Genomic DNA, 19109 nt, shown 5'->3' on the forward strand with positions numbered 1-19109 from the left:
GATGATAAAGGATAGTATATTGGCAAAGCTCAGAAAAAGAGAAGCTTTGGAACTGGAAAACGGATTGAGCAAAGTATGAAGGAGGCTGTGGACAAATCACAAAGGCTGAACCTGCCTTCAAAGAATCCAAATGATTCAGTATTTGCTGAAGTCATTAACGAATACCTTGCTCCTGACTCTAAACCCCTGCGGACAATATCCTTCATCATCCTCTGATATTAGACATTCTAAGATATCATCGTATCTTTCATTATAAATATCATCCATACTTCTGAAGATATTTTTATAATTATTCTTATCTGAAATCATTTACCTCTTCGCGCTATCTATATTATATCATAAAAGAAACTTTTTTAGTTTCTAAATTCTGAAACATTCGAGTTTAAAATAGGAATATTCATGAAGAAGTGTTCGGAGCTGAAGCATGAGTTAGTATAATATAATGACACTTGATCAACGTGATTATATTACAGTAATTCATGCTGAGTTTCTAAATGGAACATGATGATTCACAGATCATAACGTAATCATGTGCTATGTTACACGACTCTTGTATTCTCTTTGATCTCTAAATATCAAGAAAATATTTCTTGACGATTCGGCCTTTTCCGAGGTATTCTGGTAATTTGACAAGTCAAGATCGTGCCATTACAATTTCCTTCCTAGAACATTAACAATGTTCATTCCGAAATTTATATCTGCGAATTCTGGACCATTACAAGCGGTGCTTAATCGCAAGAAGAAGAAACGAAAGGACAAAGCTTCGAACTAGAAATGAGAGTATAAATCATAGCAAATAGAAGAGAGCATTAACTGTGGATGACAATGATTATAGAAGAAGCAAGGACTTTGAAATATAAGGGAAGATATAAAACCCAACAACAACCCAGAAATCACAAACCGTATATATCAATGCATATAGCAATATAAAGACACGGGAGAACTAAAAACACTATAAAATCAAGAGTATAGTAGAAGTAAATAGATTCTTCCGGAAGCAGATGAAAAAGAAGAGCGACAGATATGAAAGTGAGGAGTATATCAAGAATCAGCACTGGATGAAGCATATTGACAAATACTTTAAAATATGAGTTGAGAAGGTGTCAGTTATAAGAAAACAAATGAGGTGGATTTATAGTGAAATATCCGACAGAGAAATCAAAATGGATTATCGCATTAATTCGAAGAGGATCATAATTTCCTTAATCGCCGAATAATCAAATCCAATATAGATTACAAAGATTTTCTTTTCGGAGATCAATTGTGATACTATTATCTTATTTCATTCATTTACGATAACTTCACTCACACGCTTCGAGTAATCGAATTATTTTATCCATTCTTCTTGAACATGATAAAACTCTATAATCGTTATAATAACATTCTCATTGTTAGTCATGACGACCTCTATCAAATTTCGGGGACGAAATTTCTTTAACGGGTAGGTACTGTGACGACCCAGAAATTTTCGACCAAATTTAAACTTTAATCTTTATATTATTCCGACACGATAAGCAAAGTTTGTTAAGTTAAATCTCAAGAATTTTAAACTGTGTTCATACATTCATTATAACCTCGACCAAATTCCGACGATTCACGAACCGTTATATATAAATAGATATGTATATGTAAATATATATTATAACTTGAGAATATTAATAAAGTATTAAACATATAATACTTTACACGAACGTATTTGTTTCAATACGATTTTCGACGAAATTAAAAAATATATATATTAAATGATTGAATTATCAGAAACATTGAATTATGATTACAAGTCTCTGTTGAGAGGTCCACTATAATTTGAGAAAATCTATTCCTCTTAACGATATTCAGAATAATTTGTAAAGCTATTTATAAATAACAACAAAAAGTGTCATTTACGAAAGTTAGACAAAAGTTAGTGGAGAATTGTTTCTATAATATTCTATTAATCTATTTTCAAACGTACAAAGACGTTTTCAGTTTAAAAAGAACTTTATTATTAAAACATATATAACTTTTATAAATATCTAGAATCACTTTTGACAACTCATTACTTAACAAGTATAATAAATATAACGATATTTATATTTTATTTCATTAAATATATATAACGATTTAAATTAATATTATATATATTTATACACGTATTATACATACATAGTTTTTATACTTTTACTATACTTTAACTTTACATTTACTTTACTTTTACTTTACTTTAACTTTAATAATTCACTTTAATAATTCATACTTTAATAATTCACTTTAATAATTCATACTTTAATAATTTACTTTAATAATTCATACTTTAATAATTCACTTTAATAATTCATACTTTAATAATTCACTTTAATAATTCAAAAATCTATTATAAATAGAATTCAATAGGTTTCATTATTTCATATAAACTTGAAAATATATTTCTCTAAACTCTCTCAATCGATTTATATATATATATATATATATATATATATATATATATATATATATATATATATATATTTGCTCTGTATTATTTTAAGATATTATTAGTATACATAAAATATTACGACAGAGTACTGTCCGAGTGATTTCAAAATAGTTTTTTTGAATGAGTCGAAGCTAAGGAAATTATGGGTTATAGCTATGGAGGTGATAGGTATGGTTCATGGGTATGCTCGTGAGGTCAATCTAGTGTTTATCATCTCCGTTGCGTCTACGTACTTTCCTGCAATATTGAATCTCAATATTGATATGTTCGTGAATCCGAGGCCAACCTTGCACTTGTTAAATGACGTTATATGTATTTTTACTACGAAATACAGTATTGTGAGTTTCATTACTCCCTTTTTATATATCTTTTTGGGCTGAGAATACATGCGCTGTTTTATAAATGTTTTACGAAATAGGCACAAGTACTAAAACTAATTCTATGTGGGTTTAAACCAGAAATATACCCTTAGCTTGGTAACATTAAACTACTTGTCTATGTACGGTAGGCGCGAATCCTAAAGATAGATCTATTGGGCCTGACAAACCCCATCCTGACTATGGGATGCTTTAGTACTTCGAAGTTATTTTAAACACACCTGATCTGGTGTACTTCATAGGGTAAAACATGAACGTTAAGGCTTGTTACCGGGTGCCTACAACTTATAGAATACTTTTATACACTTGCGAGTGTACATATATTTATAAACGGAAATCTTGTGGTCTATTAATATATTGAAATGATTGTTATGATAAACCTATGAACTCACCAACCTTTTGGTTGACACTTTAAAGCATGTTTATTCTCAGGTATTAAAGAAATCTTCCGCTGTGCATTAGCTCATTTTAAGGATAATACTTGGAGTCATTCATGGCATATTTTGAAAGACGTTGCATTCGAGTCATTGAGTTCATCAAGATTATTATTATTAAGCCAATTATAGTTGGATGTATTATGAAATGGTGTGCATGCCGTCAACTTTCGTTGTAAATAAAGTTTCTCTTTTAAAAACGAATACAATGTTTGTAAAATGTATCATATAGAGGTCAAATACCTCGCGATGTAATCAACTATTGTGAATCGTTTATAATGTATATGAACGGGTCCTTTCAAAAATTGTTGGAAAAAGAATTACAAAGGATAAATCAACTTAACAAAAACTTGAGTGAAGAAAATAATTACTTGCAAAAAATCTTTAAAAGACAATAATGGTTTTAAAGATAAAATTATTTTGAAAACTAGTCACAAATCTAGTAAACACAAGCAATGTACTCTAAGTCCAAGGTCAATTATCAAAAAGGTTGAAAACCTAGGAAGGGTAAACAAATCTAGCAAGTCTATAGGAGGAATAAGTCAAGGGTTGTGTAATCTTCGGATTAAAGAGAATCAATAATCAAAAACTAAGAAAAGAGGATTGTGCATTTAAAACTTAATGTGCTTTAATTCAATGTGTCACAATTTCAAAATTGCACATTCTCTAAAATAGTTAAAAGGATTTCTCAGTAAGTTTATGCTTAACTTAGGAATATATGCTTACTTGAATGGATTACATGTAGTTGTAGGACAATGTGCCTTATTTGTATAATATATGTGTAACTATATATATAAATATACATACATGCCTACATACGTGTCATTGATGATGAAACATCGGTTGGATGTGATCATACAATGTTAAGCAAAGAAAACTTGTCCCCAAGTATTCTTTGGAATCGACAAAATTGCTAAAAACTCGCTCGACGTAAAGAAACGAACAAGAATCCACTATTCGTGCTGCACGGTCAACCCACGGCAAACCGCAGGATCAACCGTAGAAAATCATCACGGTCAACCCTACGGTCGACCGCAATTTGACCGTACGGGTACTGACGGGTGTTTAAACCTTGTTCTTGACTCATTCCGTATTTTCATTCAAAAATGTTTTTATTTCCCTCTCTTCCACGGCCCAAGATCTCCAACCACACACCAACAAATCTACTCCATCTCATCTCTAATCTTCAATCTCGGTAAGATTAATCTATGAATTCTCCTCATTCAATTGTGTTAGTATGATGAATTCTTCAAACATTGCTTGAAGAAACCATAATTCGAAATCTCCACTCAAATTGATGCTAATAATCAATTGTGCTCATGAAAACCTCAAAAACCTTTGAAATCACAACTAACATTGCATTAATTTAAGACTTTGAATTCTAGGGTTCATCATACAACTAGATTAGGTTTTCATAAGTTAATTGTTCACATGATTCAAACACATTGTCACTATGAAGAGTAATAATGTAGAAATTGGTAATATCAGAACATTTGTGTTGATGAAAATCAAGTTTACAATTGTATTGATGAAACTCGAATTTGCAAAACATGAATCCATGTGAACATTATGAAAACCACTAATAATCTAAAGTGCAAACGCATTGTCACCAAAAGAGGGTGAGAATGTGAAGAATGTTAACATCAAAACACTAGGCATTGATGATAGCTAAGTTTGCAAATCATTGTGTTGTATGAATAATGTGAGAACATATGTTCATATAGTTGCAAACACATTCGTACCAAAAGAGGGTAAGAATGTGATGAAAAGTTAACACAAAAACACTAGTGTACTTATGTTAGCTAAGTTTGCAAAACATTGGTTACACAATTGAGTCATTTGTACGTTCACTATGATTTAAATTGAAGTGTCTTTGTATAGGAAAATGACAAGCAAAGGAAAGTGTAATGACCCTCCTTTTTCCGTTTACTTTTCGTCTACTTAATTTAAAGTCCGTTATTTAATTATAACATCACCCGTTAAGACGCGTTTTTAAAATATTTCGTTTAGGTAATTCAAGCACCAGCTTTTAAACTTGAGGGACTAAACTTGCTAAGAGACCAAAGAGATGACTAGGTCAACAAGTCAAACTCCTCCCTCCTCCATTCATTTCATCCACCACTTTTCACTACTTCCACCTTTATGCTCTCAAACCCTCAAACACAAATTCATCATCCAAATCCGATCTAGCAAGCGTTCTTCAAAACAAATTACATATTTGGAATCCTTGCAACTTCCTCTTGGATTCCATACCAACTTCATCTCATTTGGGTAACTTTCTAAAAATAGTAAATTTCTTGTTCTTGATCTTTAAAACTTAAAAGTGTGTTAATTAGTGTCTATGGCTCAAGTCTAACATGATTATGTGAATTATTTGCTTGTTCTTGTCATTTTGATGTAACTAGATTGGATATGAAAAATGGGTTAGTTTAATCCTTGATTTTGGTTAATAAAATGTTGTTAGATGTTAAAGTTCATGTGTTAATTGTGTTAATAACTTCATAAGCTTCGATTTGGTATGTTGGATGACATGAAAACCTTACATTAACATGATTATTGATTTTGTGATTCTTGGTTAGGGTTTGATAGATTTAATATGAACTTTTGATGCATTGAATGCTTTAAAATATTGTTTATAAGTGTTTAGTAGTGTTGTATCATAATTACCTACGAAACGGCGTATTATATGTGTGTATTAAGTTCCTAAATCATCACTTGCATTTATGAGCTTGAAACATTGAATGGTGAGCGTTAAATGATCATTCGTTGGGAATTAGGTTATTGTAAATGATGTTTTTGTTTGATTAAATGTGTTTAGCTTTATTTCTCATTAAATTACCTTTCCAACGATATAAGATACGTGTTCTAAATGTTTACGGTTCATGATTTATGGTTATTTGAAGTTTGGTTCGTGCATATCACAATTTGCAGCCACCAACTGCTGAAAAAGGGCACTTCGCGATCGCTAAGTTTGGCCTCGCGGTCACCAGATGCTGAAAAAGGCCACTTCGCGGTCACGAGGTTTGGGCTAGCGATCGCGAGATTCTCCCTGACCAAAGTCAATTTTTGATTTTTGCAATTTCATTCCCGCTTACTCGCAACTCCGTTTAACATGAAATTTTGCCAACATGCTTATATATGACTACGTTTTTATGTGTAATGGTCGGAAACCCGACCCGAACCCGTTGACTTTGACTTTGACTTTGACCAAGTTTGACTTTTAGTCAAACTTAACCAAACTCTTATGCAATCGTTCTAACTTGCGTTTATACTTATATCTTGCATGAAACTTGACAATTTGACTCACATGCTATATTAATTGAGTCGTAACGAGTCATAGGACTAATTGAACAACTTTGACCGACCGTGTTTACCGATATTGATACAACCTATTTGTTTAGGTTAAGACTATCATTTGTTCTTGCTCACATTTACTTTGTGAAGTACCTATTTACCCGTGCACCCAAGGTGAGATCATAGTCCCACTTTTACTCGTTTATACTTACATTTGGGATGAGAAAACATAAACGTTTCATTTTACAAGTGAACAAAAGTACGAAAACAAACATTCTACGTACGAGTTAGAACAAAAATGCCTCAATTCGATTATCATTAGTTACACTTGTCGGGTGTAAGCGAGAACTTATGTTGTATGGCATTATGGGTTTGACAAACCCTCATTCAGACGGTTCACTACCGTTATGCGGATGAAATATATTTTCGAGAATAAGTGTAGGTTCTAACACTATGTGTATGGGGTAACGTTAGTTAATCCTTGATAATTGGGTGCTCGTGATAACACATTTTAGAATGGTTTACTATTATTTCAACGTTATAAATCTTGTGGTTCAACTTACATACTCACTTACTAAACCTATGATTTCACCAACGTTTTCGTTGACAGTTCTATATGTTTTCTCAGGACCTTGAACGCTTGTGCTACATGCTTCCGCACTCATTTTGATACTTGCTTGGATGTCGAGTATACATGCATACATGGAGCGTCTTTTGACTTAACTTAAATTGTGTTGCATATGTTTCAATTGTACTTAAAACGTTGTAACATGTTTAGTCGTTGAACTACTTTGTAAACCTTGAAACATCCTTACTTTTGAAATGAATGCGACATATTTTGGTCAAACGTTGTTTTAAAGACTTATGACCACGTGACGGGACCTAAGTAGACGGCGCCGTCAATGACGATTTTTTCGGGTCGCTACAGAAAGGGAATCTATAATCCTCCTCCAAACACAAAAAGATCTGTGTATAATCGAGAATTCATAAGCACCCGGAATATTGTTGAAGGAAGGATGATCAAAACCGAAGATTTTCTTGAAATGGTTCATGAATTCTCAAACTTGGGGTGGGATGTGTTCCTCAATCTAGAAGGACCCATATACACCTCTGTGGTGCGTGAATTCTATGCCACCTTTACATTCGAAGAAGGAGTAATCTCATTCAGATTCGACAACCAACGATGTACATTCTCACTTGAAGACTTTGGAAGAATATTGTAAGTCCTTACTGACGGAAAATGTTTCTTCCACACAAGACACATTCTTGCCTATCTTCCGTCCTTTGTAAACGTCGACAAAGCAATCAAGAAACTGTGTTTGAAGAATGTGTCAAGAAGTAAGTTACTTGAGCAAGGGGTTCTTGGGAGACACTTACACCAAAAGTATGACATTTGGAACAAAGTGATCGATTACAACATCTACTGTAAACTGGGAAATCACTCAAATGTTCATGCCACTCAAATTTGCTCTTCTCTGGTGTCTATAAAAAGGAGAACGCGTTAACATGGCTTATGGCATGGCAACAAGAATGAGCGACATTCCCAAAGATACTTCTAGGGCACTTCCGTATAGGATGCATCTCAACAAGTTATTCGACTACCTCGAGATCACCCTTCATGATCAACATCCTCCATCTCTTCAGCCACTTAGCAGAAGTACAATCACAAAAATGGGGTACGAGTCAGAAGGACACGTTGACTCTGATATAATCGAGCAAGTGTATGAATATTTGGTGAATGCTCGTGTCAACTTAGACAACATATCAGACAGTGATGAGGAAGAAATCTTGGAAGAATCAAAAGATCCTTTCTATGGTTTAGACCCCGATTCAAAAATGGAGAAAATTTATTTGAATCAACTCAGAAAGGAAAGGTACCAATCCAAGATCAAAAAGTTGATAAAGAAGGTTATGAAAGCTATATCATGCCAAAGGAATGATGATGTAAGATATACAAGGCATGTTGGGGAAGGAAGCCAAAAACGGAAATAGTAAAATCATGATTTCTAATGATGTAATGACTAATTGTCTCTTTACACATTCAGTGGTTTGTCTTAGAAAATAGTTTTTATTTGAATGAGTAATTTGAAAAATCAACAGATATTGTGCGGTCTACCCACGATCGACCGCAGTCTGGACCGCAGACCATCTGTCATTTTTCTTTGTATAAGAATTTAATGCACAATAAATTTTTCTAACAAAGAATTGTATGCATTCAGTAGGCTGAATCATAATGAACATAATCTATCATTCTTAACTATGATTCATTTTCTTAAAAGTTTTAATTGCTTCAAAAAGGAAAAATGCTTGAATGACTCTTCCCTTTATAAAGAAGGTATCAACATGAAAGTTGTTCACAATTCTATCATTCACAATGAATCATTCAAACAAATCACCCAATGATCATTTTCTAATCGACTTAACCTCGTCGGTTTCCGATTCATTCGACAACCTTCCTTTGTCTTCTCCTGAAGATGTTAAGAATTTGGTTAACCAAAATAGGCTATTAGTTAGCTCACGACCAATAGCCGACGGTAGCCAAGTCATAGTTGACCACTTCCATGAATTTCTTGTTGAAAACTTTGCAACAATTCAATGGGATGCATTCTTAACTCCCAATGGTCTCGTTCACTCTACTATCGTTCGCGAGTTTTACACCAACTATGAACTAACTCCTACAAACGAAATCAAATTTCGTTTGTTTCATAGGATATACTCCATGACTCTTCAAGAGTTTGGAAAGATAATGCGTGTTCCCTGTGAAGTTGTTGAATTCTTCAACCATAGCCCAACCTTAATCGTCTTCCCATATTTGAGTCAAAAGGTGACATCGTACGAACCTTTTTCCAACCTCCCGTCAACCACATCTCAATCTAAAACGAGGGTCTTCAAGCTTACCATCTTGCACCCAAATATGACCTCTGGTTACAAGTCATAAGCAAGAATGTGTATTGTAAAGCCGAAAGTCTCTTTCCTCAAATACATGCCAGTGAAGCCGCTCTCCTATGGTGTCTCAAGCACCATATTCCTGTCAATATGGCATTCTTCATGGCAAGTATGATGAATGGACTTGTGCATGATGATTCTCTTCCTCTTCCGTATGGAGCTCATCTCACCAAGCTCTTCAGGTACTTGAAAGTTCAAGCGCTACACTTTGACAGCCTAACCACCTCTCCAATCAATTCTGATTCGGTTATAGCATTCAATAAAGTCATAGAGGATGAAAACACACCGGCATGGAGCACAATCGGGTCTGAAGAAAGCATGGAAGAAGATCAGTTCATCTCCCTTCGATCACCAATCCAAAGGGCCGTGCTTTATCGTCAGAATTGACAAACCCACAAGCTCATAAGAAAGTTCTTAGGAAAATTCACTTGTGGGGGAAGCACTTCACATCCTTATGATCGACCCTAAAACAACCTCAATGTATTTCTCATGCATATCTCATGTGAGATATTACGCATGTTGTTTTGCTATGTTGTTTTGAATAAGAGCATTTGCTCTATGTGTGTTTCTTTATTTGTTCCCACCATGTTTGGTGCTTATATGTGACTTTTTATTAGGAATGAATAAAATATTGTGTGTTTTTATGTGTTGTGGTTGTTATCTTTTTCCGCCATGTACGATTCAAGGGGACCATTTGTCTTAGGGCGAGCTTAGTTCCAGGGGGAGCTAACCTTTTTTCTTCGACAAAAGGGGGAGAAAGTTGGATAAGTGATGTTAACACTTGTATGTATTTATAGATAAATCCATCACTTATGTGTTTGTCATTATCAAAAAGGGGAAGAATGTTGGGGGAGAATGTGGGTTAACATGGGATTATGCTTAATGACTATACTACTCTTAACCCATAACAATAAGTGTTTTGATGATGACAGGTACACATGAACGATGCTCTTACTCTTTTGAAGAAAGAACTAGAGACTGCTCTTGCGAGTCTCAATGGAGCGAAAAGCGAGATTCCGATGCTCAATGCCGATGTTTCGAGACAATTTTCGAAAATTGAAATGCTGACAGAATGATTAAAAGATGCCTTGAAACCAAAAGAGACTGCTGAGGTGAAGTTGGTAGAGGTAAAGAAAGCTAATGAAAGCTGGGAAAAGGAGTTAGAGATGATGATATCTATAAGTTGCAATTTCAATCCATTCACCAATCAAAAAAAGTGTAGTACATTAGGGTTATATGCATGGTTACAAACGACATCAGTTGTGATGCATGGTTGCAAACGACATCAGTTGTGACGCCTGTTGTGGCATTTTGGTAACTAGCCTGAAACGACCCGTCCATATTACTATAAACGCAGTACGTTCTCATTGGTCCCATAGCGAGGTATTTGACCTCTATATGATACGTTTTAGAAAATATTGCATTCGTTTCATAAAAAGCACATCATTATTATACATAATGCATGTTTTAAACAAGTGGGCGATTATTTAAGAAATAATCCCCAAAATACATCGGTTTCCAAATACTACACACGTAACATAACAGTCGAATATAATACATACAAAGGTTTTATTGAATGCAATACTTTATTTAAATAAAAGTATGAGACTCCATGCACAACTTGCTCAGATAATGTAACAGCGGAAGACTTTCTTAAGGACCTTAGAATAAACATGCATAAACAGTCAACACAAAGGTTGGTGAGATATACAGGTTTAGCATCGATATAAATATAGACCACAAGATTTCATAGTTATAAATATATGTACACTCGCAAGTGTATAAAAGTATTCTATAAGTTGTTGAGCGCTTCGGTAACCATACTTAACCATTAATGTGGCATATTCCCTTTATTATGAAATCTCCCTACACTGTACCAAGTGTAGTAAAAACGAAGTACTATGCAACCGTTTACGATACTAGAGCGACTAGCCCGGTTGGGGTTGTCAAACCCGATAAATCTATCAATAGGGTTCGCGCTTACATGTTCTTACAACATGTAAATATTAGTTACCAAGCTATTAGGGAAGATATGCAAGGTGGTACAACTCAACGTAGAATATATTTTAAGTACTTGTGTCCATGGTGTAAAACATAAAATGCATGTATTCTCATCCCAAAATATTTTTAGAGTTTAAAAATGGGACTATATACTCACAGTAGTAAAAGTATATTAATAATAAGTTTTCAACTTATTAAAAATATGACCGTCGTTCTTGGATTCACGAACCTATAACAATAATAACGATTTAGATAATAATAATACGACATATGAATAAAATAAAGCAAGTTCATAGAATACTTATATAATAATTTTTAACATTTTATGTTAGTAGTCCATTGTTAGTAGTTCTTTGTTAGTAGTCCAAAATAGTCCGAAAAGTCCAACAGTCCAATAAACGGTATATATATATATATATATATATATATATATATATATATATATATATATATATATATATAATCTTAGAATTACCCCACGACGTATTGTATACGTATTGTATTTGCATCAACCCAGAGACGTATTGTATACGTATTGTCTTAGAATTAACTAAGACGTATTGTGTACGTATTGTCTTAGGATTTATCAAAACGTATTGTATACTTATTGTGTTAGGACGTACCAAGAATATTATTATACATATATACAATCACAGAATTAACCAAGATTATAATATTTTGTTATACTACTGATAACATGTCCAAATATATATAGGATATAGGAAAAGTTAACAAGGATATGGTTAATATAGTTTTTATAATATAAATTTCGTCCATACAACGTTAATTTTAGCAGATTTTGTTTTGCTCGCCAAATATTCATTACAACTCCGTTTAAAGTGAATCAAATTGCTATGGATTTCTTAAGAAGTAAATTTTAAAAAAACAATTCGAAATTTTCATCCCAAGTAGTAATTTTTAGAGCTTTACCCTCTTTTTGTGTCGGTGGACAGATTTGGAAAAATCCCTGCATCCACCTAATATATGATTTTTGATAAAATACTTCCACTTTTTCTAAAATCATGAAAAAAATACTGGAAGTCTTATTTACATATATTAACATATTTCCAAAGTCTTATCCTCGAACTCAAAGTCTAAGATACGTTTTTAATTCCCAACCCAAAACAGCCCGCTTTTTACCGAATGGAGATTAAAGGATATATGTTAAGTTTCAAGGTGTTCTTCATATGTACAAGTTATAAGTTCTTATATTAACTTAATATAACATCATAATACATATAAATAAGTGTTATTAGAGTTAAGTTAGAAAGATTAGATTAGTTTTTCAAACAAGCTTGGTGTTCACCAAAACAAGTTCTAGCTTTTACAAGTTTTATAAGTATAATAAGATAGCAACTATACAAGAAATTGAACAAGGATTTTGAGAAGTATTTTACCTTGATTATGAAGAGGAAAGTTGCTGAGATTAAAGTACGATATGAGAACATTCAAGTGTGTGTTTTTAGTTTAAGAAAATGTGGAGTAAAAATGAGTTAAAATGGTCCTTATTTATAAGCTTATAATTTTGGCTTTTAGTGAAAATATCTAAGATAAGTTAAATTGTATTAAGTCATGCATGACATATTAAATTGATTAGGTCATGGATGACATATTACACAAATAATTGCAGATTTCTATTGGTATATACCAATAGTAATACTTCTAGAAGCTGTGTATAATACGGGTAAAAATACCGTATGAATGCGAGTAGAATTCTTGAGAAAATTGAACGAAAATACGAGTATAGCTATCCTTTATATGTATTGGTATATTATAAAGTGTATTCAATACTTGTAAGGATGCATTTACACTCTTAATACATTATATGTAAATACATTTTAACGTAAGTTAATTACGTCGTTTAAATAGTAACATATATATTGTTTGAAAACTCTTTAAATTAGTAGTATGAAAATATATATATAATACTTTGTTAATAAACTTAATGAGATATTTAATTATCATATTTTCAAGTTAAATATATATAAATCCATATATATATATATATACAATAATTAAACAATTAAATCAAGTTATGACGTTCGTGAATCGTCGGAATAAAAGGGTGACCAAAAGCTTGTGTAAAACTCTTTCCGGATGTTCAAGATTTATTAAAATTAATTGCTTATCAAGTCGGAATTATATAAAGATTAAGTTTAAATTTGGTCAGAAATTTCCGGGTCGTCACATAGCCCGTCTCGACCCTATCTCGGCGTCTAATAAGTCGGTCAACAGTCAAAAGTCGGGTCAAAGGCGGGAAAGGTCAGGTAACGCCGGTCAAAAGTCAAAAATTCGGTTAAATTAAAGTATGTCAAAAGTCGGTCAAATTAATCAAAATTGACGTAGTTTACTATTACTTTTTTGTATTATATTAGCGGTAATAGTGATTATAAGTAATCAACAAAAGGTTTTTGGCTTTCATTTATATGTGTCTGTACATATACTTATATATTTGAAAGTGAACGTTATTCAACGTCCGTCTTGATCACGTCTCGATCATTTAAGGTCTCGACTGATTCGACCCTGTATTTTTCGGCCTTGGTTATGTGTATTATTATTAAACTACTACTAAAACCTTTGTAATCATCTTTTAAATGTTTCTGAATGAGAAGGAGAATTGTCTTCAACGCGTTCAATATGTCGAGAAAGCGATTGTCTCTGTGGTCCATACATGTGAAGACCTTGAAAAGACTATACTATCACAATATAGTGATAAACTTCCGACTTTGCAGCCACGTATTCCCAAGTGGAATGTTTCTAACTTGGAATCTATAATAGCTGATAATCGTGCTACCAATCACTTACTTCCGTTGTTACAAAAAGGAACTGTCAACGACAATACGTCTAATACAAACCTTGTGTTGGTTGCGGATAGTCCTGAAAAGTCAAAAGACACTAATACGGGTCCGTATCTTACACTGGAATCTCTGTTTTGGACCGCCTTCATGAAAGAACTGCAGTCGGCTGAAGACAGAATTGACATATTTGAGTCTCGTGTGATGATGAATGGTCCTTTGTCTTCTAATATTGATGTACCATTTGATACATCAGATAAACTTGCGGCCCTCGATTCAACTGGTTTTATAGGTGGTCGTTTTGTTGGTGGGCCTTATGACATGTTGGAACCCTAAAAACAGTTTAACAATAATAGTAATCTTCATGGTCAAGCTTCATCTCCTCAAAATAGGCGGCGGCCAATGTTTCGTCCGTTAGATCGTATGAATTCGAATTCCCATATGATATTTCCATAGCATCTTAATCAAAAATTCTCAGCTCGCCCATTTCGTCACCCTGATGCTAGAGTAACAGGCGTTGATGTTGAAGATAATAATCCACCTGAAATGAGGATGCAAGGCAACTTCCAGACACCTCAATTGCTTCGTGAAACTGGAATGTAGTTTTATTAACTTGCTTTCCAAATATTTAATGGTGTTTTGGTATACTTTTTAAACTAGGAATTGGCCCAACGCGCTACGCTGTGTTTTTTCATTTGTATCTACTTTTGTGTTAGTGTTGTTAGTTATTACAGCACGTTTGATTGAGCATAGTTACTGGAGTGGTGCTGTTTACATAAACTATTACTCTATTATCTTATCAAAAAGGTACATAGAGGGAGTTTTGGTGCTAAGTTAAAAGAAAGACCAAGTACTTAGAAATTGTTGCATATGTTATATGTTAGTACTAAACAAAATGCATTTGCATTAATGCACAATGACTGTTGCTATTTGTGTTTTCCTTGCGTTTGCAATACATGACAAGCGAGTCATTGAGTCGGTTTGAGTAACGGGTCGAAATGGATCACGGGTTGAATGGGTCAAATAGTTCTAAACGGGTCATAAACTTTTACATTGATTTTTTACATTTATTATATTACTTTAGTTATTATTATTTATTATATATAAAAAAATATTAATATTAATATTAATTAATATACATAATAATAAATTATATAACCATAAATGATTTAATAAATGTTAGGCGGATGAATTTTTTTTGCTCGAGGCCATATGACAAATTCACAAGATATTAGACATATCTTTACTTATTGGGCTTTGAAAATTGATACCCATTAGACCTATTCCTTTATATTTTGTATAGAACCTGCTAAATTGGAGAAAAACTCATTGCACCCTTTGTTAAATTTTGATTTACATTGTTAGGGTCTAATTTTTCTAAATATCCAATTAACCCGAAAGCTTGACCCATTTGACACTATTTTGAGAGTACGGGTCTCAATTGCCACGTTAAGTTGGATTTAAGTTTACTGCAATTTCAATTAAATTTCAGAATATTCGTACGCGAGTGAAAAATCTGATTATTAGATAGATTAATGAAGTGCTTGATGGATTAGATACGCTAATACGCAGACTCTATCGACTGCATTCAACATAGGTACAAACCACAGTATCTCGTATCTTCTCAGCTAGGATTCTTTAAAACAATAACATAACTATAATAAATGTCTGCTATGATGTTATCGATGAGTTGCTATAGAACCTACTACAAGGAGGCTTTATTAAGCTATTTCTGGATTGTGTTAGTGTTTTCGTATGTAGTATAAATACTTGAGCTTCTGGTACGTATCACTGTTCTAGAAAATAACCATAGTTTATATAAGCTTGTTGATATCCTCAAACAATAGGTTAAACTGTACGTCATATAATGCATTAGCAACACCTTAGTAGTTGATCACATTATACACTTTAGATACTTTTTCCCAATGATAAGAAGTGGGTTTCCTAGCTTAAATAATTATTGATCTCCTATTACTCTAAATCTTATTTTTTTACCTATATCTGAAACGAATTGCAACTTTTCTGTCAGTGGCTTCTAAGAGTAGATGAAGACTTGAAAGAGGTAAACTTAAAAGTCGGGTGGAACTTGAAATTTAATTTAGAAGCCAGAATCATACAGGATGCAGCATACGTACTCAAACATAAGAATAATAAGCTGCACCACATCATGTCCTAACTTAGCTGGGGTGCTCTACAGTGTGGCTTACGGGTTACGAAGTATAAAATAAAACACAAAACGACGATAGATATATCCATAAAAGCATAAAGGTTTCACATAACAAAAAAACATAGAATAGTTTTACCAGCCAACCATGAAATCACCCACCAAAAGTCTCCAGGTAAACTTACACTGCCGTCATCAAGCAAACAAGTTGCTCAATACCTCCACCCATCCTCACAAGTGAGGCTAGAGTACAGCAATGCAAATTCCCACACAAAATACCAAAACTCCTCATCCAAAACCACCAAAAGTAAAAATAACAAAAATAGCCACTAAAAAAGATAACATAAACCACCAACAAATTACCACTCTTTCACTTGGCACCCTTCTTCACTGCAGCCTTGGTCACCTTAGCTCCAGTTGGGTCCTTCTTGTCCACACTCTTGATAACCCCGACTGCAACCGTCTGCCTCATGTCCCTAACCGCAAACCGACCAAGTGGAGGGTACTCAGCAAAAGTCTCAACCACCATAGGCTTAGTCGGCAGCATCTTAACCATCCCAGCATCGCCGTTCTTCAAAAACTTCGGTTCCTTCTCGAGCTCTTTACCCGATCGTCTGTCAATCTTGGTCAAAATCTCACCAAACTTAACAGCAATGTGCGAGGTGTGACAATCAAGAACCGGAGCATAACCATTTCCAATCTGACCCGGGTGGTTCATGATGATAACCTGAGAAGTGAAACTGGCTGCACCCTTAGCCGGATCATCTTTAGAGTTGGATGCAACATAACCACGTTTAAGATCCTTGACTGCAACGTTCTTAACATTGAACCCAACATTGTCACCAGGAAGGGCCTCGGATAAGGCTTCGTGGTGCATTTCAACAGATTTGACTTCAGTGGTCAAACCGGATGGACCGAAAGTAACGACCATACCGGGCTTGATGACACCGGTTTCAACACGACCCACGGGCACAGTTCCAATACCACCGATCTTGTACACGTCTTGAAGTGGGAGACGGAGTGGCTTGTCAGATGGTCTTTTGGGCTCGTTGATGTTGTCGAGAGCTTCAAGAAGAGTGGGGCCCTTGTACCAGTCAAGATTTGTTGACCTTTCAATCATGTTGTCTCCCTCAAAACCAGAAATGGGGACAAATGCAATTTTTTCTGGGTTGTATCCAACCTTCTTTAAGTATGATGAAACTTCCTTAACAATTTCTTCATAACGAGCCTTGGAGTACTTGGGTGTGGTTGCATCCATCTACACAAACAGAAGATAAATAAATAAATAAATAACCACACAACATTTTGTATTATGTGCCAACAAGCAGCCAAAAACAGATTATCAATATCAAGTTATATGTTAAACATGAACAAGTATCAAAAAAATTACATTACACATTGTATACAAAAACCCAACCCACCTGACCAGTAGCAAACATTTACCATTTAGCTCAAAAACTAAAGTAAAGAGTTTAAATCAAGTTATATGTTAAACAAGACCAAGAATTGAAATTATTACACATTACACATTACAAAAACCCAACCCCCCTGAACAGTAGCAAATACTAACCATTAACCATTTAAGTAAAAAACCAAAGGAAATAGTATACCATATCAACACATTCTGAACTATTCAGATGTCAAAACGCTAAAAATTAGAGATAATAACAAACAAAATAAACAATAATCAAATTTATACCTGTAGACAAACACCCAACCCACCTGACAAGTAGTAAATATTACCCATTTAGCTCCAAAAACAACGTAAACAGTTTACTTGATTAACACATTTTAAATTCTTATGACTACAAATGCTAAACAGTATAAAAAGGCTAACGAACAGAATAAGCAGTAACTAAAGTTAACTTATACCTTGTTACAGCAGCAAATCATTTGTTTGACTCCAAGAGTAAAAGCAAGGAGAGCATGCTCACGGGTCTGGCCATCTTTAGAAATACCAGCTTCAAAACCACCAGTGGTCGAATCGATGATCAAAACAGCACAATCAGCCTGTGAAGTACCAGTAATCATGTTCTTAATGAAATCACGATGTCCAGGTGCATCGATAACGGTACAGTAGTACTTAGTGGTTTCAAACTTCCACAATGCAATATCAATAGTGATACCACGTTCACGTTCAGCCTTAAGTTTGTCAAGCACCCATGCATACTTGAATGACCTTTTGTTCATCTCAGCTGCTTCCTTCTCGAACCTTTCAATCACACGCTTGTCAATTCCTCCAAGCTTGTAGATCAAGTGACCAGTGGTGGTTGACTTTCCAGAGTCAACATGTCCAATAACCACAATACTGATGTGAACTTTTTCCTTACCCATTCTGAGATCTTAGTAATAAGCTGGTAAAACAGTTGCAAATACCATCAGTAACTTCATTGAGCATGTTATAAAAAAGTAAAATCAATAAAATACAGGACCGCATAACATTTTGTGACAGAGAACCAAAAATCATAACAAAATGAACCTGTCTTAGATAGAATAATAGAGTAATATATACCACAAAATGAGAATATAATGTCAAACAAAAGACAAAAAATCATTAAATTATTTAAGCCAATGCACTGATATAACATACATATTAAGAGACCTAAATAGGTTGAACTTCTTAACAGTGTGAAAAATGATTTT

At 33.8% G+C, this 19109-nt stretch overlaps 1 protein-coding gene across 1 annotated transcript; it reads right to left on the reverse strand.

Moving 5' to 3' along the window:
• Window positions 1–16551: 16551 nt before the first annotated feature.
• LOC139853008 (elongation factor 1-alpha-like) lies at window positions 16552–18817 on the reverse strand. The gene is made up of 2 exons (XM_071842375.1): window positions 18339–18817; window positions 16552–17724 (listed from the first exon to the last, which is right to left on the reverse strand). Exons 1-2 carry the CDS (start codon window positions 18798–18800, stop codon window positions 16837–16839), a joined length of 1350 nt encoding a protein of 449 aa, XP_071698476.1. The 5' UTR covers window positions 18801–18817; the 3' UTR covers window positions 16552–16836.
• Window positions 18818–19109: the final 292 nt, after the last annotated feature.

Source organism: Rutidosis leptorrhynchoides, chromosome 6 (assembly GCF_046630445.1).
Source record: "Rutidosis leptorrhynchoides isolate AG116_Rl617_1_P2 chromosome 6, CSIRO_AGI_Rlap_v1, whole genome shotgun sequence".
Lineage (NCBI taxonomy): Eukaryota > Viridiplantae > Streptophyta > Magnoliopsida > Asterales > Asteraceae > Rutidosis > Rutidosis leptorrhynchoides.